The sequence below is a fragment of the Tenrec ecaudatus genome, chromosome 8, assembly GCF_050624435.1.
Source record: "Tenrec ecaudatus isolate mTenEca1 chromosome 8, mTenEca1.hap1, whole genome shotgun sequence".
NCBI classification, from domain to species: domain Eukaryota; kingdom Metazoa; phylum Chordata; class Mammalia; order Afrosoricida; family Tenrecidae; genus Tenrec; species Tenrec ecaudatus.
Window position 1 is genome coordinate 62,496,342 of NC_134537.1, and position 23,081 is coordinate 62,519,422.

The following is a 23,081-nucleotide window of genomic DNA, read 5'->3' on the forward strand; positions in this document are numbered from 1 at the left end:
ATAAGCACTACTAGAACTGAAGAACAAATGAATTAGAAAAAGCAATAGAAATACTGAACAACAAAATGGAACATAAAAAGATAAAATAATTTATCCAGTCTGGAGAGAAAAAGACAAAGAAAAAGTGAATAAACTTAAAAGGATTCACAGGATACAATTAAAAAATCTAACAGAATTATTGAATTTCCAGGGCATCAAGATAACAATGGTGAAGTCATAGAAATTATTTTTCAAAATGAAAGAAAAATTATAAAACCTATAAAATAATAAATTTATATGTATATTTATAGTATATGCATGCATATATGTCTCCACAGGGAAGGATCAGACTTCAACCCGGTGCTCTAAGACAAGAATGCAACACACTGACGTGAAGCAGGGAACCGATAGAGAGGCCTGAGGGGCTGGCCCCAATCCCAGCAATGTGGATAACTGGCCCTCTCCACATAACAATTCACTTCGGAGGACAGCACTGAAGCTACAGCTCAAAAAGAGGGACTTGTCTGATCAGAGCACACAGGAGCAAACAAGGGGGGGGGAAGGGGGGGAGAGTGAAGCACATTCTGGCTCACAAAGCAGAGGACAATATTTCTGCTCAGAGCAGAAATGCACAGAGATGACCACAGGGCCGCCTCACCATGGGACACAACATTCCACATCGACCTATAGCCCCATTGGGGACAACACTAGAGACACATGGCGGAAATTGTGCTGCCCTGAGCTCGCGAAACCAGCCTCTGGGGGCATGCAGCAGAGCAGCACGGGGAGCAGAGCAATGAAGTCATCAGGAATAGATGCGGGGCCAGGGCATAGTACCCAATCAGACTCACATGGAAAGAACAACAAATAGACCCTGAAGTATGTATAGGTTTTTGGGGTTTTTTTTTGGTGTTGTTGTTGTAGCTATTGATTTACTTTCTATTGCTGCTTTGTTGTACTCAGTCTCGTGATGGTACATAGCATGTCTACCTGGAAGGGATAGGTGTGATAAACAAGCCAGAAGACAGAACAATGAGATGACAGTTCCGAGGGGACATGGGAGAATGGGATGTGGGGGAAAGGAAGTGGGTGTTAACAAATCCAGGGACAAGGGAACAACAAGTGATCCAAAATCAGTGGCAAGGAGGGTGTAAGTGGTCTGGCAGTGCTGGCTCAAGGGCAATGTAACCGAGAGGAAATTCTAAAACCCAAATGAAGGCTGAATATGATAAAGGGACAAGAGAAAAGTACAAAGAAATAGAGGAAAGAACTAGGAGGCAAAGGGTAGTTATAGAGATCTAAAAACAGGCATATACAAATGCAAATATATTTATATACAACAAAGGGAAAATAGATCTATGTACATATATTTATAGGTTTAGTATTAAGGAAACAGGTGGACAGTGGGCCCCTGCTCAAGTACTCCCTCAACACAAAAACACTTTGTTCTAAAAATTTGTCAGTCTGAGATGATCACCTTTCTGGCATGACTGCTGACAACGGGTGCACAAGCAAAGGTGGTGAAGAAAGCTAATGGTGCCCGGCTACCAAGATCGCCGAAGACAAAGCGGGTGCATAAGCAAAAGTGGTGAAGAAAACTGATGGTGCCCAGCTATCAAAAGATATAACATCTGGGGCCTTAAAGGCTTGACGATAAACAGGCGGCCATCTAGCTAAGAAACAACAAAGCCCACATGGAAGAAGTACACCAGCCTATCTGGACACGATCGCTGAAGACAAAGCGGTGCATAAGCAAATGTGATGAAAAAAGCTGATGGTGCCCAGCTATCAAAAGATACAGAATCTGGGGTGCTATAGGCTGGAAGATAAACAAGGGGCCATCAAAATGAGAAACACAAAGCCCACATGGAAGAAGTACACCAGCCTGTGTGATCACAAGTCGTCAAAGGGATCAGGTATCGGGCATAAAAGACCCCCCCGCACCAAAAAATCATAGCATTGTAAATGAGGGGATGTGCGAGTGGGGACTCAGGGCCCATCTATGGGAAATTGAACATCCCCTTGCAGAAGGGCTGCGGGGAGGAGATGAGCCTGTCATGGTGCAGTGTAGCAATGACGAAACATACAATTTTCCTCTAGTTCTTGAATGCTTCTCTTCTCCCCACCCCCACCCCCACACTATCATGATCCCAATTCTACCTAACAAATTCGGCTGGACCGGAGGATGTACACTGGTACAGTTAGGAACTGGAAACACAGGGAATCCAGGACAGATGAATACCTCAGGACTAGTGGTGAGAGTGGTGACACTGGGAGGGTGGAGGGAAGGTGAGGGAGAAAGGGGGAACAGATTACAGGATCTACATATAGCCTCCTCCCTGGGGAACGGACAACGGAGAAGTCAGTGAAGGGAGACATCAGATGGTGTAAGATATGACAAAGTAATAATTATTTATAATTATCAAGGGTTCATAGGGGAGGGGGAGCAGGGAGGGAGGGGAAAAATGAGGAGCCCATACCAAGGGCTCAAGTAGAAAGCAAATGTTTCAAGAATGATGATGGCACCACATACACAAATGTGCTTGACACAATGGATGGTTGTATGGATTTTGATAAGAGTTGCATGAGCTCCCAATATAATGATTTAAAAAAAAAAGAAATTAAACAGTAAAAATAAAAAATAAAGAGATAATATATACAAATGATTTAGAAAATTAAAAAAAAAGAGATATATACAAAGGATTTAGAGTCCTGGCACTTAGTGTTTAATAAATATTATTACTATTCTCTACAGCTTATATTACATAAAATTGATTTAAGTGAATATAAAATTTCACCTGAAATTTAAAATAAAGATATCTTCTCAATGTAAAAACAGAAAAATATACCATTATAAAAGCTATAAAATAATAAATTTATATGTATGTTTATAATATATGCATGTATATATGTATACACACATCTATTCCTATTACAATTGATGGGCTTATCATATCATGGGAGATCGTTACATAACTCTCATTACATTATTATCTAAATGCCAAACCACTGAAAACCATGGTCCTGCCAGAGTGACTCCTATTTTAGGAGGACACAATTTAATTCATGACAAACAAGGACCAAATATGTGATATTTTCATGAATAAACTCAGTATTTAAATCCCATAAATACCAAATCACCAAGTTTGTAACAAATAAGTACAGAGTAAACTTATTGAATATAGGCCTATGAATATATTAAATTACTTAATGACTTTTTTATCCTTATCTCGAGAGCTCCTACCAAATGACTGAGTGTGTGAAACAGAGTGTGTGAAACACTAATACAGGGGATTAGTGGTGGAAACAGCAGGGGCCATGCTATGGTGAAACCAGAGGTCAAGGAAAGGAGAACTTGAGACAGAGCAGAGGAACAGTAAGTAGACTATGAGACCAGCAGATGGGCTTCCTGGGCTCCAGAGGCAGAAGTAAAAGGACCAAGTGACTGACAAGCTGAGAAGTGGCGAGACACTTGCTACTGACGAAAGAGAGGCACTGATGTAGATTAATGACTGTATCCTTAACTTCCTTAATAAACTTCCATCTTTGTGAATGTTATCTTAGAGTTCAGTGCAAAAAACTATTAAAGATAAGTATTATGTTATGAGAGAAACAGACAAAATAGGATGAAGAGTAGAGGCATTTCTGATCTCTGCCTTATGACAATCAGCTGTAGGTTGCTGTGGAGTTGGGTTCTCCTTCTCCCTTGTGTAGCCTCGAGGAGGTTGGAGGTGCCCTCTAGGCCATTTCCTCATAAACCAATATGAATGGAGAAGGAGAATGGTATTAGGAAGAGATTATGTTAAGACAGTATAATATTGGTATCCGATGTTAAAAGTTGTTGCAATTCTAAGTTGTTTAATTTAACATGTTACCACCGAGAAGAAACATTCCGAAGAAAAGAAGGAAGTTCCCAAAGACCCCCTAGAAGAAGGTGCCACATATAAAGACAATCTGAAAAGTCAGGAAAAACAGAAATATTTTTTCAATGGCAAAATGAATGAAGCAGATGCTTTGGTTTTAGCCATAATGATACATGCAAATGATCTAAATACCCACACAGTACAAAAGACAAACTGGAAGAATAAAATGTAAGAGCATAATTTATCCTTTCATTGTCTAAAAGAAATATATCTTAGGCACAAGACACAAATAAACTGAAAATAAAAATATGGACTGAAATAATTCATGCAACAAGTAAACAAAAAGAACATTATTATCAGATAAACTTTAAATCAAAAATCACCGCAAGAGATAAAGGGCATTACATAATAATAGGGCAAGGGAACAACATGGGACCCAAAATGGCAGTGAGGGGGCAGTGGCAGGCCTGGTGGGGAATGATCAAGGGTAAGGTTGTGTAGAGAAGAGGTATAGCTGTAGCCCAGGTGGTGACGGAGCATGGTAGTAGGGCAGGAGGAAAGTCAAGGGAGATGGAGGAAAGAGCTAGGAGTCAAGGGGCATTTATGGAGATCTAGACAAAGACATGTACATGCAAATATATATATATATATATATATATATATATATATATATATATATATATGGATGGAGAAATAGATCTAAGTGTCTATATTTATAGGTTTAGTATTAAGGTGGCGGAAGGACTTTAGGCCTCTACTCAAGCACTCCCTCAATGCATGAATACTTTCTTTTATTAAATTTGCACTCTATGATGCTCACTCTCCCGACACAACTGCTGAAGCCAAAGTGGGTGAACAAGTAAATGTGGTGAAGAAAGCTGATGGTGCCCGGATATCAAAAGAGATAGTGACTGGGGTCTTAAAGGCTTGAAGATAAACAAGCGGCCATCTAGCTCAGAAGCAATAAAGCCCACATGGAAGAAGCACATCAGTCGGTGGGATCACGAGGTGCCAAAGGGACCAGGTATAAGGCATCATGCAAAAAAAGTGTGTGTGTATATATATATATATATGTGTGTGTGTGTGTGTATACACACACACCATAGTGAATGAAGGGGGAAGTGCAGAGTGGAGACCCAAGGCATCCCCTCACAGAGGGGTCTAGAGGAGGGGATGAGTCAGTCAGGGTGCAACATAGCGCCGATGAAGAATACAGCTTTCCTCCAGTTCCTAAATGCTTCCTCCCCACCAACTACCATGATCTGGATTCTACCTAGCAAGTCTGGATAGAGCAGGGGTTGTACACTGGTGCAGGTAGGAGCTGGAGGCACAGGGATTCAGGGTGGACGATACCTTCAGGACCAGGGGTGTGAGGGGCGATGCTGGGAGAGTGGAGTGTGAGTGGGTTGGAAAGGGGGAACTGAGTACAAGGATCCACATGTGACCTCCTCCCGGGGAGATGGACGGCAGAGAAGGGGGGAAGGGAGGCTCCGGATAGGGCAAGATATGACAAAATAACAATCTATAAATTATCAAGGGCTCATGAGGGAGCGGGGGAGCGGGGAAAAAGAGGACCTGATGCAAAGGGCTTAAGTGGAGAGCAAATGCTTTGAAAATGATTAGGGCAAAGAATGTACGGATGTGCTTTATACAATTGATGTATGTATATGTATGGATTGTGATAAGAGTTATATGAGCCCCTAATAAAATGTAAAAAAAATTTCAATCCAATTATGTATTAAACTGGGTTGACTAGAAAAACAAATCCAGTGAATACTGAGAAAACATCCCAGCCTGTCCTCCAAGGAGGAAGACAGGAGTTCCCAGAAATCTCAGAAGGCCATGCCCACACAGAGGCCTCATTGGCTATTACCTGATTAACAGGCTGGACTCCATCCCTTCGCTCAAGTTGACAGGAAATTATGTAACTGCTACAAATTACTGAATAGCAATGGGAAGAACAGGAATTCCAGACTACTTCATTGTGCTCATGCAGAGCTTGGACATGGATTAAGAGGCAGTTGTGTGAACAAAGGAATACTCCATGTTTTAGAACCGGGAAAGGTGTGCAACAGGACTGTATCCTCTCGCCACACTTGTTCAATCTGTATGCTGACCAAATCATCAGATTAGAAGAAGAATGTGACTTCAGGATGTAAAGAAGGACTTTTAACAACCTTCAATATGCACATGACAGAACCTTGCTTGCTGAAAGTGAGGAAGACCTGAAGCCCTTGCTGATGAAGACCGAGGATTGCAGTCTTTAGTATGGATTAAAGTTCAATGTAAAGAAAAGCAAAATCCTCACAACTGGACCAATAAGTTAACATTATCAGTGGAAAACATGTTGAAGTTGCAAAGAATTTTGTCTTGCTTGGATTCAAAATCAATGCTCATGGAAGCAATAGTCAAGAGATCAAACGACACACTGCAATGGGTAAATCTGCTGGAGTACTTCTTTAGAGTATTGAAAAGCAAGAATGTTAATTTGAAGACTATGGTGTGCCTAAGCCAAACCAAGAATTTTCAATTGCCTCATTATGCATGCAAAGTTGGACACTGAAAAGGAATGTCAAAGAAGAATCAATGCATTTGAATTGTGGTTCTGGAGAAGAATATTGATAGTAGCAAAGACTGCTGAAAGAACATACTGGCCTGTCTTGGAAGAAATACTATTAGAGTACTCCTTGGAGGCAAGGATGGGGAGACTTTGCCTTACATACTTTTGACATGTTATCAGGAGAGACCAGTCCCTGGAAAAGGACAGGGTGCTTGGTAAAGGCAGCAAAAGAGAGGAAGGGTCTCAATGAGAGGAGCTAACACATTGGCTGCATGAATGAGCTTAAAATTAGGAGCAATTATGAGGATGGTGCATGACCATGCAGTGTTTCATTCTGTGGTCTACTGTGGGTCAGAGCTGACTCGATGGCACCTAGCACCAACATCAGTGGCAATGCATGAAAATTTATGAGTCAAATATTGACTGGTATGAAATGGGAGATAGAACAGTCCACAATAATAGTAGAGGAATTAAACACACAACTTTCATTTAGAAACTTTTTCAGATAGCCAGCATATGAATATAGTACTTGTGAAATAATTAAATCCTTGTCTCTCTCCTTGACTTGATATTGACAGGCAGCACAAATTTACTCTTTCCAATTTCAAATTGATCTGAAAAGAAGATCATGATGCACATTATGTTCAGGTGAGTCAAGTATTATATCTGTGTGATTAGAAGACGAAGTAGAATTAATTCCCTTACTTAATTATCTGTGAGTGGGTCTACTAGAGTTTTGACAAGGAAAACTTCCTAAGGCCAGGGTTCCTCTCTGAATGACACTTTACGCTATTTTACAGAGAACTAATTGAGGGAGAGATCAAAAGCCCAAATTAACTCACTCAAAAGATAAATGCCAAAATCCCTAGGATGTGATGCTATTTCAAAAACCTTCACTGTCACCCCTTCTTGACAAAACATTATTAACTATATCCCCTAGAAACCCTTGTGCCCAGCAGGAATTCTGTAAAAGCCTGAGCCATGTTTGTTAGGGGGCTATTTTCTTGGATTCATTACATATCCATGTTGTGGTTCCCTTTGAGAAGCCTGTCTCAATATCAGACCAGGGTACTTCTTTCTCTTGTTAAAAGACAAGAACCTGATCCGGGTAACGCTGGCTCCATTTGAGCAATTAGAATTGTTTTTAGAGAAAACAGATAGTCAGATGCTTGTTAGGACAGGATGTACACTCTAGTCAGCGTTGCTCCCAGGAGCCGTTTTTGAAATCTACACTCTGCCAGCAATAAAGTTGATAAATCCAGGCTGTATCAGCTTTCTCCACCACATTTGCTTATGCACCCATTTTGTCACAGATTGCCGGATTGTTAGAACAAAGTGTTCTTGTGTCGACGGAGTACTTGAGTTGAGGCCCAATGTCCATCTCCAACCTTGATTCTTAACTTATAGATATGAGTATATAGTTCTATTCCCCTCTAGTTTTATATACATATAAATAAAACTATATATGAAACTATATATAATCACACACATATAAACATATGTACATGTCTGTATTTAGACCTCTATAAATGTCCTTTGCTTCCTGGTTGATTCCTCTATTTCCTTTCACTATCCTATTGTCCCACCATCATCATGTTTGGTGCCTGGCTATCAAAAGACAAAGCGTTTTGGGTCTTAAAGGCTTGAAGATAAACAGCGGCCATATGGCTCAGAAGCAACAAAGTCTACATGGAAGAAGCACACCAGTCTGTGTGATCATGAGGTGTTGATGGGTCAGGTATCAGGCATCTAAGGTCCAGAACAAAATCATAATCAATGTGAATTGGGGTAGGGGCATGGAGTAGAGATCCAATGCCCATTTGCAGACAGCCCCTCATAGAGGGGACACAGGGAAGAGATGAGTGAGTCAGGGTGCAGTACAGCACCGATGAAACACAACTTTCCGCTAGTTCTTTCGTGCTTCCTTACTGCCCCCCACCCACTATCATGACCTCAATTCTACCTTACAAATTGGATTAGTCCAGAGCATGAACACTGCTACAGATAAGAGCCTGCAATACAGGGAATCCATGATAGATAAACCCCTCAGAGCCAACAATGAGAGTAGAGAGATACCAGGAGGATTAGGGGAGTGTAGGGGGAGAAAAGGGGAATTGATCACAAGGATCAGCCTATAACCCCCTTCCCAGGGGACGAATAATGAAAAAGTAGGTGAGGGGTGATGGAAGACAATATAAGATATAAAAATAATAATCTATAACTTATCAACGGTTCATAGGGGGGGCTGGGGAGAGAGGGAGAAGAAATAGGGGCCTGATATCAGGGGCTCAAGTAGGAAGAGAATGCTTTGAGAATGATGATGGCAGCATATGTGCAAATGTGCTTGACACACTGGATGAATGTATAGATTGTGATAAGAGATGTAAGAGCCCCAATAAAAGTAAGAAAAAAAAAATCAAGGCTGCAGCTTATATTGTCCTAGCCTTCTGTCAGAACATTAGCATTTCTACCAAGAGTTTTAAATTCAAATTTGAACATGGAAATCATTCACATAGTTGGCAATACAGTATGTTATTATTTCTCCAACATGCTTTGTTAGGAAGTGGCTTCCTCATGCGTCACTCTCTTAAACTAACTAAAATGTGTTGGGATTTTTTTTTTTAGATATAGATATCATGTTTCCTTAATATGAATTCTAGGAGGTGATACCCAAGATAGACACTTGTAAAACTGTGCCAGACATACCATATATAATAGATGAGTATCAATTGCTTTTTGGATTGAGTATAGTTCTCATTTCTATAGATCTGATGTGTATTTTCAAGGCTTGAACTACAGAGTCTTGCCTCAAATGGATCAAATCTTAATGTGAGCAGGTACATAGATGTTCAACAATGGAAAATAGTCGCCAGTAACAGACCCACAGAAAACACAAATAGCTATTTTAAATGATGAAGAAAATATTAAATAATGTGGGGAAGTTTTAACAATAAATGTTGCTTTGATAAGAGGAAATGTTATATTTTAAAACAAATTTAAATAAATATAAGTTAATATCACTTAAAGAGTCTAGGTATGGCCTATTTCTCAGTTTTCACCTTAACTAAATACCTTCTCTTGACCTCTTTATATAAAATTCCAGTGACCCAAATGGGATAAATACTTGCTTCTCTATAACAAAGGTTTAATACCATGAGTAATATACTGAAAGATAGGAACATTTTCTCTTCTACCTGTGTATAATGTAAGAGCTTCTCCGTAGCTTCAGGATCTTTATTCCATATGAGATCCTCACAGAGGTGTAGAAGTTCCTTAGGGATATCATCATATACAGGGAGGTTTCCAGCGTTCACTATCCCCATGTCCATACCAAACTAAGAGTAACAGAAAGAAAACTAAGTTCTTCCATTCATACTCTATATTAGGATTAATCATTTTTTTCTATCACTTTAAAAAGATTTTAAGTAATACAGTCATTGTTGCAACTACTTAATTATGCTGTTATAGTACGAATATTGTCATTGACAAGTCAGTCCCTAGGCTATGAATATCTAACTTAACTAATATTTTGACTTATACACACGTAGAAACTGATCTCTTTTTGTAACTTGGAGGTTGTATAAGGGACAAAGCAACAATGTAAAAACTCAACCTTGTTGCCAGTAAGCCTATTCCAACTCACAGCATATTCACAGGTCAAAGTAGTCCTGTCCTACTGTATTTCTAAGGCGATAATCTTTACAGAGTTTGACTGAAACATCTTCCTCCTACAGAGCAGTGCGTGGGTTCGAGCCACCACCAGCTGAGTGCTTAGCCATCAATAAAACTTTGTTCCTAGATTTGGCCTGCAGGTCGAAGTTTGTCAGCCCTTCACCTAAATCAAAGTTGTTTCCAACGAGATAAACAGGTCTTCGAGCATACCTTGATTGCATGGTAAAGAAAAACTCCGTGTATTGCTTCTCGAATGGCTTCCATTCCTCGGAAGGAGAAAGATAGGTTGGAAAGACCGCCACTTATTTTTGCTCCAGGTAATGTTTCCTGATTTAAAAAAAGTGTAATGAAAAAAGATTCCCCTATTTTAGCCAATGCAATGGTTACTTCTCATAGAATTTATATATAAGAAAAAATAATACATGAGAGGACTCTTTTATTAAACATAAACCAAAACTTGACATATTATGGCATCATATGCCCTAACTTTATAATTTTTCTATCAGATTCAATTTTCCTAAGGGGAAAGTACAAAATAAAGGAAAGAAATTATGGTTTTGAATTATAGTACTGATGAAGAATACCAAATACACCCATGGATGACCAAAAGACAAACAAATCTTTCCTGGAAGTACAGCTAGAATGGTCTTTTAGAATAGAGGATGGGGCGACATTATCTCACGTACTTCGGATATGTTATTAGGAACCACAATCTCTGCAGGAAGGCATGATGCTTCATAAAGTAAAAGGTTAACAAATAAGAAGACCCTAACATAGACGGATTGACACAGTGGCCACAACAACTGGGTGAAATATAATAACAATTGTAAGGATTTCACAGTACCAGGCAAGTGTTTCACTTGGTTGTATCATAATTGTGAGTCAGAACTGATTCAATAACATCTAACAACAATATATCTCTGTAGTAACCAGGATAAAACAAAATAATTGAGTGCTCCATAAAATATGTACTTAAGAATGACAGTGATGTTAGAGCCAGAGCTAGAGATAAATATAAGTAGACAGTTAATGAGGCTCCTGGCACACCATATATCAAGTATGAGCATACATGTGGCACAAGAGGAACTCATTTATTACTACAGTGTGAACTGGCTTATGTATTTGGGAAGAGTGTGTCACTATCTATTGTTATGTCCCAATGACAATCAGTCTACTTCTTAGTATGTTCTGTAGAGGAAGTCATGCACATGCACCCAAGATAAATATACAGGAATTTTCATGGCAGTATTGTTCATAATGTGCCCAAAGAAGAAACAACCCAAATGTCCAACAACAGAATGGTTAATTAAAAAGTAGTTATGCAACAGTATATGCAATAATATATGCAATATACTATTGTATAATTATTTTGTAATTAAGGATCTACACATAACCTCCTCTCTGGGGGACGGACAACAGAAAAGTGGGTGAAGGGAGACGTCGGACAGTGTAAGACATGACAAAATAATAATAATCTTTAAATTATGAAATGTGCTTGACACACGGATGTATGTATGGATTGTGATAAGAGTTGTATGAGCCCTCCATAAAATGATTTTTTTAAATGTACAAGCTATAACCAAAAGTAACCGCTTAAAATTAAAATGAGGCTGTGTATCAACAAGAGTATACAAAAATCTTAAGACTGCAAGTATAGTAAGTAAAAAAATTACATTGTTCAGAATATACATGTGAGTGATAAAATTATACAGAAAAACAACAGAGTGATACCATAAAACTCAGGATGACAGCTATCAAAATTCAGGATGAAGGTACAAGTCAGCTTTAAACAAATGCAATTAAAAGACCATGGAACTTTTCCACAACCTGAAGCCCCCTTTTATAATCAGAAAGCAGCACCAGTTAAGTAAGGGGATACTAGCTATTATATGCCTCATAAATCAATATTAATTAGACACTGTGTTTCCTGTATTTTGGAAACTGTGTATTACACTACTCCATAATTAAAAATAAGGTTATATAAAAACTAAATAAAGGCTTTTAAACTTCAGAATAACAATTTACTACCCAAGAACAAGACTATCACTATTCTATACCCATGAATATATATCATAAATAACTAGCTCCAACTATTCACAGAGGCCAAAATATTAATTCAAGCTATGTCATAGGTGAGAAGAGAAACTATTCAGACTTACTTTAATGGCTTTAGTTGCATGAATAAAATTAATGGCATACAAGTTGTGTTCTTCCATTCCAGTACCAATGGTGAGAATATTGGGGTCAAAGATGATGTCACATGGATTAAAGTCCAACTTTTTTACAAGTAGATGGTAGGCTCGTGTACATACATTGATCTTGGTGTCTATTTCTGTTGCCTGGATGAAAGAACAAAAAATGTTTCAAATACAAAAATGAAATGCTATCTGTGAAAAGAAAAGCACATTTCACTCATCAAAAGAACTGAATATCTAGCTTTCTTTTTAATTGAAGTTTTTCTCTATTTTATTTAATTGTAAGGTTTATTGTATTTGTGTTTTTCAGTATATGAAATCCCGGATGGGTAAATCTATAGAGTCAGTAACTAGATTTTCAGAGGGATGGCATGGGAGAAATAGAGAGCCAATAACAATGAGTCGAAAGAAGAAAATGACCTGCAATGATTGTGACAATGACTGGACAACTTTTCCTCATAACTGTATGGTGGATTATGTCCCAGGAAAACTTAAAAAAAAGAAAAGACTACAGCTTTAGAAACCCATAGATACAGCTCTATTCTGTCCTGTAGGGTTGCTATGAATCAGATTCGAATGGTACCAAGTTTACTCTTTCTTATGACCTAAACACTTATTAGAAGGTGACAAAGAATTGTAAGACCAAGGGGAAAAAAGGATCAGTATCTAGATTTCAAGGAAATATAATATGCCAAGCTGCCTATAAACATTTATTGGGTCATCTCTCAGAGGAATTAGTTTGAAGATGCTCTTTGTGTTTTCATCAGCACAGTAACACGGCTTCCATACAAAAAAAAAAGTAACATACACACATATACAAGAGGGCATCTAAAACTTTATAGAAATTTTCTATGATCTCTCAATTCCATTTCTTTCATGAACTTTCTGAAACCCCCCTTATGTTTTTATTACTTATTAATAAATGGGCTTTCAAAAATATACATGCATTTGATCAAAATTCAAACAGTTAAAAAAAAAAAAAAGAGGATTTTAAAGTTAGTGTCCCTCCCCTCCGTCTCTTCACCTGCTTGCAACATCCTTATCTATCACCCAGGACACTGTCACTGTTTCCTTGGACATTCTTTGACAATTGTCTATGTAGATAAAAGGAAATGCATTTGTTTCCATACAGCACCCACCATAACACTGGCTCGTTAATGTATACAACTGTCATCTGTTGTCAAAGTGAAAACTGTACTTCACAGTCGGTCACTACCTACAACTAGGGTGCAAAAACCCTACCATAAAACTCAGTATGACTTCCATGGAGGAACCTGGAAGACAGTATGCTGAGTGAAGTTAGTGAATCACAAAAGGCCAATTACTGTATAAGTCCACTGCTGTAGGAACGAGCAGTAGGCCAGGCACAAGCTTAGGTGGCCAGACAGCCTGGTAGAGAGGCTGACTGTTGCCAATGAACCATACACCATCCTCTGTCAATATGTATTTTGATGGTCATTTTGCCAGAGGTGGCCTTACGTCAACTGGGATCAAATTGTTAAGAGAAAGAAAGTGGACAGTGTGCATTGAAGTGGCTGCCATGCAACTCTATGATGAGGTCCCTTTGGACAGGCCCTATCAAAGAGCTGAAGGATACTGATCGGAAAATAAAGCCGGGAGAGGTCAAAGGGAACAAACACATTTGGGGGAAACACAAGTGTATGACTGTTGGTAGGAAAAGAGAGAGGACCAACCTACATTTGGGAGAAAGAATGACTGAAAATGCCTTAGGGGACCCTGCAAGGGTAGTGTCCCTTGTGGAATGCACTGAATAGGCCACACTGATATGAGTTTCTGAGTGCATCCTTGGAATGCTGGGACACTGAATATTGGATCTTCAAGATGCTTGGCATGCTCCAGAGGCTTCATCAGTGAGATTGGGTACGGATTCTCCACTGGGTGAACTGTTCTCTACCTCACACACACTTGCAACCTGAGGACTTAAGATGGAAAAATTCATGGTCTGAGGAAGCAGAAGCAGCTGTACCAAGATAATTGAATTGTTGGTAGGCGGAACACTTTGATCTTGTTCCATCAACGTTCTATTTGCTGTTATAAGATATATAATTCCAACAAATCTGTGACTGATTTTTCCATGAATATTAGTATAAATATCCTCTGACAATTAAATGCTGTTATTTGTGTAAATAGCATCCAGCAAAAAAAGGATGGTTTCTGTGCTAGTGAATAATTCAGGTACTGTGTGTGATATGGAGGTAGCCTACATTGGTCCAATATCCCTCTCTCATCGGGGCTTTAAAAATTAGTACCAGGGCCAATCAAAGAAAATAACAAAAAGATCACTGTGCCCCCGGGGGATGATCGATAAGACTGTTTACCATAAACGAACAAGGTGGTTTTGAAAGGGAGCCAAAGGCAGATAAAATTTTAAAAATATATAGAGAGATCCAGGAATGGGATTTGGGCTTGCATTAAATCCTAGTTCCAACTTAAGAACAATTAGTTCTTCCATCATGGCCCTGCTTGATACTCATCCTCAGGACAAAAACACAAAAGCTGCGGGGACTATAGCAAAATGTGGTGAAAGAAATTAGATGGTGCCAGGTTATCAGAAAAAAATAGTGCCTGGGTTCTTAAAAGGCTTGTTTCCAAAGAAGCAATCACCTAAGTGACATGTCAACTAAATCCACAAGGAAGAAGCACACTAACTTCAATCACCAAAGGGTTGTAAATAAAAAATCCAAAGTCGTAGGAGGTGATAGTATCAGATTTTAAATTTTGAGAATCCAGTTTGCAGACGGTTATGGATGACAGTGGGAGGCCAAGATCCATTTGTGGGAACTACATAGGAAAGACCGCATATACTCATGTATAAGCCGAGGTTTTCAGCACAAAATGTGCTCTTATATGCCAAAGTACTCTTATATGCTTTATAATTAACTATTTATAAAATTATTTCTTATATTCCTTTCAATACAATATGCATTAATACTTCAGTTGTCAAACTCAATTTGTTTCAAATACATGTATAAGCACTGAAATATTCCAGAATTGAACATACTTCTACCATAATAAATAATGGAAAACCAAATAATTATTTCCAGGACCCACAAATTACAATTACACATTCATTTTTCCAGGACTTTAATTCACTATGGAGGCATTTAGTTTTCTTATATATCACTGTCTCAGATACATTATTGCAATTGAATTCTTTGTCTTTTTTTTTCTTGTTTTAAATCATTTTATTGGGGGCTCATACAATTCTTACACATTCCATACATAAATCTACTGTGTCAAGCACATTTGCGGATTCATTGCCATAATCATTCTCAAAACATTTACTCTTCACTTAAGCCCCTGGCATCAGCTCATTCCCCCACCTCTTTTCCCGCTTCCCCCTACCTCATGAATCCTTGATAATTTATAATTTTGTCATATCTTATACTGTCTGACGTCTCCCTTCACCCGCTTTTCTGTTGTCCGTCCCCCAGGGAGGAGGTTATATGTAGATCCCTGTATTCAGTTCCCCCTCTCCACCCCACCTTCCCTCCATGGGTCTTGTCAGCAGGAATGTGTCACAGAAAGTGTGAGCTTGTGTCCTGCATCCAAAGAGCTATTTATTTCTGTAGCACCTCCAAATGAGGTGATCCAGTTGCAACCTGAATGACAAGCTAAAGTCCACCCCATTCACTCTTAAGTCTTAAATTGAGATTTGTGGTAGATTATGAAACTACCACCGACCACCCCTTGTCAATTTGACACTTGCACACAACTCTATAGCCATATATAATAAACAAAGAGACAATAATAAAATCTTATCTGTACCTAACAGGATAAAACTGAAATGTATCCAATCTCAAATACATACAATATGTATCACCCTAATTTAAACATAACATTTCATACGTGAACAAAACAAAAATACCCTATGCCTAACAACTGGCATTAAGTAACACATTTCCTCACATATGAAAATTTGTAAGCCAGCCACTTCATGTCTTTATCTGCTCCATTTTGGGTATACAATTTCTATACTGTCCACTTACATCAACTCAGTGCTCTAATAAGACAATCAGATTCTTTAGTATGAAGAATCTCCATTCAAGTTATAACCTTGTGAAGTCTGAATCCATAAGAAAAGTCAAATCAGAACAGGCCATCCATAAAGTCAGCAGCAATATGTACCAGCTCACAGGTTCAAAAATTTTCTATTCATCTGGTCATGTCTGGTCAACTCAATGTGGGCTGCCTCACTTAGCCTCACCAGGGTGCCCATTGGCTACGATGCCTTTAGACCATGGGCACTATCACAAATTCTCAACATCCCTAGCCCCCTTATGCAAGGTAATGAACTTGAGACCAGGCAACCCACTCCCGTCTTCTCGTCTAGTTCCTGTGAACCAGACAATCCATCTCTCTATTGTTGTATTTCTCCCACTTCAACTCAACAAGTGGATTCAGGTGGTCATCATCCCGCCCACAGGCTTCCTTTAATGTTCAGTCCTAGAGAAGTTTTCTTCATGGTTCCAGATTTTTTCCAGCCGCAAGCACAAACTGCTAGTTCAAAATTCAAAAATCCAAAGAGTTCCTTTCCCTCCCCCCAATCTGTGAACAGGTCCTAGTCAAATCTCTTAATATGCAAATGTCCTGTGTTCCAAAGTACTGGCTGGGGCTTTTCTTTTCAGAGTCTTCTTTAAGGGCATTTCTTAACCCATTAAAAGATTCAAATTTCAATGGCTGAAGGCAAGACTTACAACCTATTTTCACACTTCCCAGTAATCATTTATATCAATCAGTAAATCAACAATAAGCAGAAGAAATTAGCATAAATAAAGTAGAATCCAAACTAATATAAATTTTTAAAGTTAAATTAAATCCTTATTTACCGTATCTTAATCCTTATCTAAACTATTCCATTGATACAAAATATGGGATTAAGTCAATGGCAGCATCAACCCCGAGCCAGGCTGTCAGCCATTTTGGTCTCCTGTAAGCCATTTTCACTAAAAGCTGTTCTGAGAAATTCAAGGGACAATTTGTCCCCTGAGCTCAAAATATACATTAATCACATTCATTATCGCCATTTCACATAAGAATAACCAAAGACTACAACTAATGAAAAGAATCAAAACTTTAACTTCCCCTTTTATTTCCAGAACACAACCCAGGAAAAAAAATCTGACCTCTGGCTAGCCAAAGATGAAACACTACCATCTCCATCTTTATAATTTGTTTCTCTAGTATCCCACTCCCAAGGTACAATAATGTCTTAGTCTGGGTTGACTAGAGAAACAAATTCATAGCCACTCATATGTGTATAAGAAACAGCTTTATATAAAAGAGCACTAGAATATAGATAAAACACCCCAGTCCAGTCCAGATCAAGTCTATAAGTCTGATATTAGCCCATATGTCCTATGCCAGGCATCCTCAAAATATTGCCTGCGGGCCACAGGCAGCAGTGAGGACATTTATCTGGCCCACCAGGTGTTTTTGCCCCATTTGTTTACTTCAAAATAAGATATGTGCAGTGTGCATTGGAATTTGTTCATAGTTTTTTTAAAAAAAAACTATAGTCCAGTCAGTGAACTGAACCCCTGTTTAAAAAGTTTGAGGACCCCTTTCCTATACCAACAGCCTCAGGCAACTCATGCAATGATGCTGAATGATAATGATGAAGAAGATAAAAGGCCAATGGGTGGAAAAGCTTATGGATAAAGTAGAAGAAGAAGCATTTCGGTGAGGGCAGGGGTCTCCATGTGGCTCCTTCAGCTCAGGGCACTAGCGTAGCTCCATGAGTCTGGTCCACAGGAATGTCTCCCAGGGAGTGAGCGTGTGTCCTACATCCAATGCGCTATTTATCTCATTAGTGTCTCCAAATGAGGTTATCAAGCTGCGACCTGATAAGACAGCTAACCTCCACCCCTTCACTCTCAAGTCTCAAATTGATAACAGATTATGTAACTACCAGATTGTTAAAAAAATATACAATACACAGGCAGATCAATGGAACAGAAGTGATACTGCAGAAATGTTCAATTGAGTTTTGACATGGGTGCTAAGTCCACTCAATGGAGAAAAATCTCATCAATAAGTGGTACGGGGAAAACAGTATTTCCATATGCAGAATATTTAAGCAAGCTCCCTATCTCACATCATAGAACTATTCAAAATAAATTAAGCACTGAATTGTATAAACCAAAATCACACAACCCTTAAAAAACAAGGGCGATGCTCCAAAATCTAACTGCCTACAATAGATCATCTAACAAAATAACAAAGCACAAACAGCAAGATACAAACCATAAAAGGGCCTCATAAAAATGTTAAACTTTTATCCACTCAAAAAGTTGACCTAGAACATGAAGACAAAAACAAAAAACTGAAGACAAGCTCTAAACCAGGTAAACCATATGCAGAAAGATTCTAATAACTCAAATGAATATAAAACATTCGACAGTTTAGCAAATGGATGAATAACCTACCAAAAGTGGGAAACAGATATTTCACCAGAGAAGACATTCAAATGGTCGCCAAACAGGAAAAGATCAGGAAGAAAGATACAAGAAATGGCTGGTGGGAGTATAAAATGGTGCCGCTAGTGTGGAAAGTAGTATGGTGGTTACTCCAAAATTCTAAAAATATAACTTCTTTTTTCATGAGATCATTACTGACTATTCTGATGAACGATTCCACAGAAGGATCATGATCAAAAGGGGGAAAATGGAAAAAAAGAATGACAAGTTTTCATGGTTTCTATAAACTTTCTAGGCCATGGAAGGTAGATCAACCCATGAAAACTACTGCCCTAAAATAATCTCTAATCCTTAAACCAAAAACATCCCCTAACGTCATTTAAAACCAAACAACAGTTTAGCTTAGCTATTAAAAGATCCATCAGGAGCAATATACTCTGTTAAGAAGTATCTGTACTGGAATCGAATGGACAACAGCAACACAAACGTTTAAACAAGAACCTAGGGACCAAACCCGCCCACACTCAGTAGCTGCAGCCTGCCAGGGAGTCTGTGGTGGCTCACAGGGCACAGATCTCCGGGCACCCGAGCCCCCAGCCTGGGCCTGAACAGGGCAGGGTGGACCCGGGGCTCCTCCATGCTGCCAGCCCTGGGGCTGCAGAGCCAGCCAGGTGGCGCCGGCGATGGCGGCATTCAGAGGCGGCTGGAAAGGGAGACAAGAGTGCCAGTAGATGAGAATGGGTACATGACCTCTATGGTTTCTAGTCATGTGAGTCCAGGGCCAAAACCATTCACTATTGGATCCTTGAGCTCCCATGTGAGTTTCCAAGGAAACGCAAAGTAAATGATTTGGACCCATCCCAGATTGTCATATCAGCATCGAGTTGAACAGGCTGGACGATGGCAATCAACAATTAAAACTGAAGTCTTTCAGAGAAGCTCACAACCAAACCGAAAAGTGGAGGAGTGGAGAGACAAAATGAGTAAAGTCATCCAAGACCTGTCTGTGATGATCCCTCAGTGCAAGCCCATGTCGCACAAACTGGACAAACTTGCCGTCTTAAGAATGGCTGTTCAACGCTTGAAATCACTCAAAGGTGTGACAAATTCATTCATAGGAGATAATTAGAGGCCTTCCTTTATTCAGATTAGTGAGCTCGGACACTTAATCTTAAGACTGCTGAAGATTTCCTATTTGTGGTTGGATGTGAAAGAAGAAAATTTCTCTTCGTTTCTAAATCTGTCTGAAAAACTCTTAATTATGACCAGGCCAGTCTTACTGGACAAAGCTTATTTGACTTTCTACATCCTAAAGATGTTGCCAAAGTAAAGGAACAACTTTCTTCTTCTGATATTCCACCATGAGAGACATGAGTGGATGCCAACACTGGTTTGCAAGTTCACAATCATTTCCACACCGGAAGGACACGTGCACATTCTGGCCCAAGATGTTCCTTTTTCTGTTCGATAAGGAGCTGTAGGGTCTCTGTCAAAGAAGCACATGGATGTGTACCCAGCTAAAGGAAGAAAGAAGGTAGGCACTCTACACTGTCTACTGCACTGTTTACTTGAGAAGCTGGCCTCCAAAGCTTGCTGGGCTGGAAGAAGAAAGGGGCATTAAGAAAGATAGCAGTCATTTTACCTGCCTTATTGTCATTGGCAGATTGCATCTAACTATTGTCCCACAGAACAGAGAGATTAAAGTCAAACCAACTGAATTTATAATGAGGTTTACGGTGAATGGAAATTTATGTATATAGATGAAAGGGTAACAGCAATTTTAGGTTATCTACCTCAGGAGTTTCTGGGGACTTCTTGTTATGAGTACTTCCATCAAGATAACTGTAGCCATCTGACTGACAAGAACAAAGCAGTTCTACAGAGCAAGGAGAAAATATTTACAGATTGCTACATATTCAGAGAAAAAAATGTATCTTTTGTAATTTTAAAAAGTCAATGGTTTAGTTTTACAAATCCTTGGACCAAAGAGGAATATAGTGTGTCTGTCAACACTTTAGTTTCGAGGCACAGTGAGACTGGAAAAGCATCATTGCTACTGCCTTGTGGTGCTCAATCACCAGAAGACTCGTCAAGACAATCTTGTAGTCGTGGACCTGCAATGTCTCCCGGAATAGTACTTGGTGCTGAGAGCACTGGAACAGATATTGCACATGGAGTTCTGGATTTACAAAGGTTACAGTCTGCTTTATCACTTGGTGATTCAAGTCCAACAGATCTGACGAAAGACACTATCACAACCAACTGCAGGTATGTCAGGTAAGGAGGTAATTCCACTAAGTCCTAACATAGTGGAACCAGAAGCCACTGTGAGGCCGAGCCACAGCACAGTGGCCCTCCACAGTAATAAGCCACTCCTCAATCGGGGCAATGTTAAAGACCCACAACTTAAAGACAAAAAAGAAAAAAAGAGGAAAAACAAAACTAGGATGATGGTGCCCAGTTGGACTTCGATGTCTTGGGTGACAGTGAAGACACGGCCATAGATTTACTCATGAATTACTCTGAAGCAAAAGGGGGCCTGGGAGACCCTGGGGACTCCAGTGACATACAGTGAACACTCTAGCATTTGATTTGTAACTCTAAAAATGAGAAATGTTTTAAAGCATTTCATTTATAAGAAACTGTACATTCTTTAGTACTGTATTGATACTGTTTTTATCTTTTACTAATGTTCTACCAAATTTTATAGATTTGCAATCTCACAGATATCTGGAAAAAGTCTGTTCTCTTCCCAACAGACCCTCTCAGTCTTTTACAGACGTCTGCCTTCACTCAGTAAAGCAGCTTAAAGCCCACGAGTGGCTGTATTTCTTGCTAAAACGTTGTAAACCAAGACTATAAAATATATCTTGTCCATTGTTTTTGATATAATTTTTGAATTTGGGAGCTCTAATATATTGACATTGCTCTTGTACATAGGATTCATTTATAAATATGAGGGGCTTCACGAAGTTTATGGGAAAATAGGATGAAAAGATAATGGGATTTTTTCATGGACTTCTTTGAAGCTGCCTTGTAGTAGATTCGTGTGATTTGTAACATTTCTATATTTTGAGTATTTCATTTTTACCTGCGGATAGGGCCTCTACACTTTAAGGAAATGGTAAGTACTCAAACATTTAAGGGAACAGTGAAAATTATACTCATAATCACAATGAATACTTATCCCACCTCTGTAAACCCAGGCCAGAATAGTTATGCTCAGTTGACTACTGAAAGATGGATTTTACATGAGATTTTTTCTTTAATTTAAAACACAGGGGGGAGGGGTTGCATTTCAACTTGCTTATAGAAAAGGAAGGGCTATCTTATAAAAAAAGTCAGTTTATATTGCCATATACTTCACATATACAATTCAATAATTCAGTCACATCATGAGGTGTATAATTACCCAATCTGTTTTAAAACAAACAAACAAAAATTCAACCAAGTAACCAACCAACCAAAAAACCCCAGGGATATTCTAGCTAGAGTGCTCTTCCTTGGGGCTACCTTGGGAAATACATCGTCATCTTTGAACTTGAAAGGCTGGGGGATAGGGTGGTTAAAGACCCATAATTAAACCTCTCAACACCCAGAGCACTGCTCCAACAACTTAGCCTTAGCACTATCCCAAACTGACCAACCAGTAGGCAATGTGTAGCTTCAGCAACTTGTGGTATGGTGCCTAGGCTATCCCAGCATGCACCAGCTATAACAAAGCAGGTTCACACAATTGCCAGACCTCACCAGGGCACTCATCGCCACCCCAGCCTACTCGCTGGCCCCTGGGTGCTCCCTGTCTGCTGTCCGGGACACTCCCTGCTGTCATGGGCACCCGCACCCACCCTCCAGGGCATCGCACGCCGCAATAGGCACTGCCTCCACAGTTTTCCATGTAATTAACCTGCACAGTGCCACCCTCGCTACCTAAAACTGCACTACCCATGCTACCTGAGAGGGCCACCTAGTCTTCCCTCCAAATAGGTAATCATGGCTGTCTAGAAGGAGAGTAAACCCCTAGTGATATAGAGAAGCGGCCCAATCCCGCAGTGCTCCTAGCTACACTCAGCCCTCAGAATCATTCTTACTAGAAACCCAGAGAGATAACTCAAGGCATCTTATTCCTGGGAAAATGGTACTGAGCTCCACCAAAATGACACGCAGACAACAACCTGAAGCAGCAACCTGTATAAGAAAGCAAGAAAAACAAAATGCATAGTTAGAAGACCTGAACCTAACGGCACACATAGAAGAAGCAAATGCTGTGCTGCCACAGAAAGGAATCTTCCGGGTGCTCCTTAGAGTAATACAGGATCTGAGGAAGTCAATTCCAGGAAATGGAAGAAACAACAGAAAAGACAAGAGTCCA

General features: G+C 39.4%; 1 protein-coding gene and 1 pseudogene across 4 annotated transcripts in view; one reads left to right on the forward strand and one right to left on the reverse strand.

Annotated features, from left to right (window-relative positions):
* Window positions 1-23,081, reverse strand: part of MTR (5-methyltetrahydrofolate-homocysteine methyltransferase) — a 190,293-nt gene that overhangs the window by 64,777 nt on the left and 102,435 nt on the right. For all 4 annotated transcript variants that reach the window (XM_075556395.1, XM_075556396.1, XM_075556397.1 and 1 more), the window contains exons 16-18: window positions 12,234-12,413; window positions 10,285-10,401; window positions 9,597-9,737 (exon numbers count right to left, since the gene is read on the reverse strand). In XM_075556395.1, coding sequence (XP_075412510.1) covers window positions 9,597-9,737; window positions 10,285-10,401; window positions 12,234-12,413 — 438 coding nt within the window. The remainder of the gene's footprint in view (window positions 1-9,596; window positions 9,738-10,284; window positions 10,402-12,233; window positions 12,414-23,081) is intronic.
* Window positions 19,347-21,293, forward strand: LOC142454588 (basic helix-loop-helix ARNT-like protein 2 pseudogene; annotated as a pseudogene).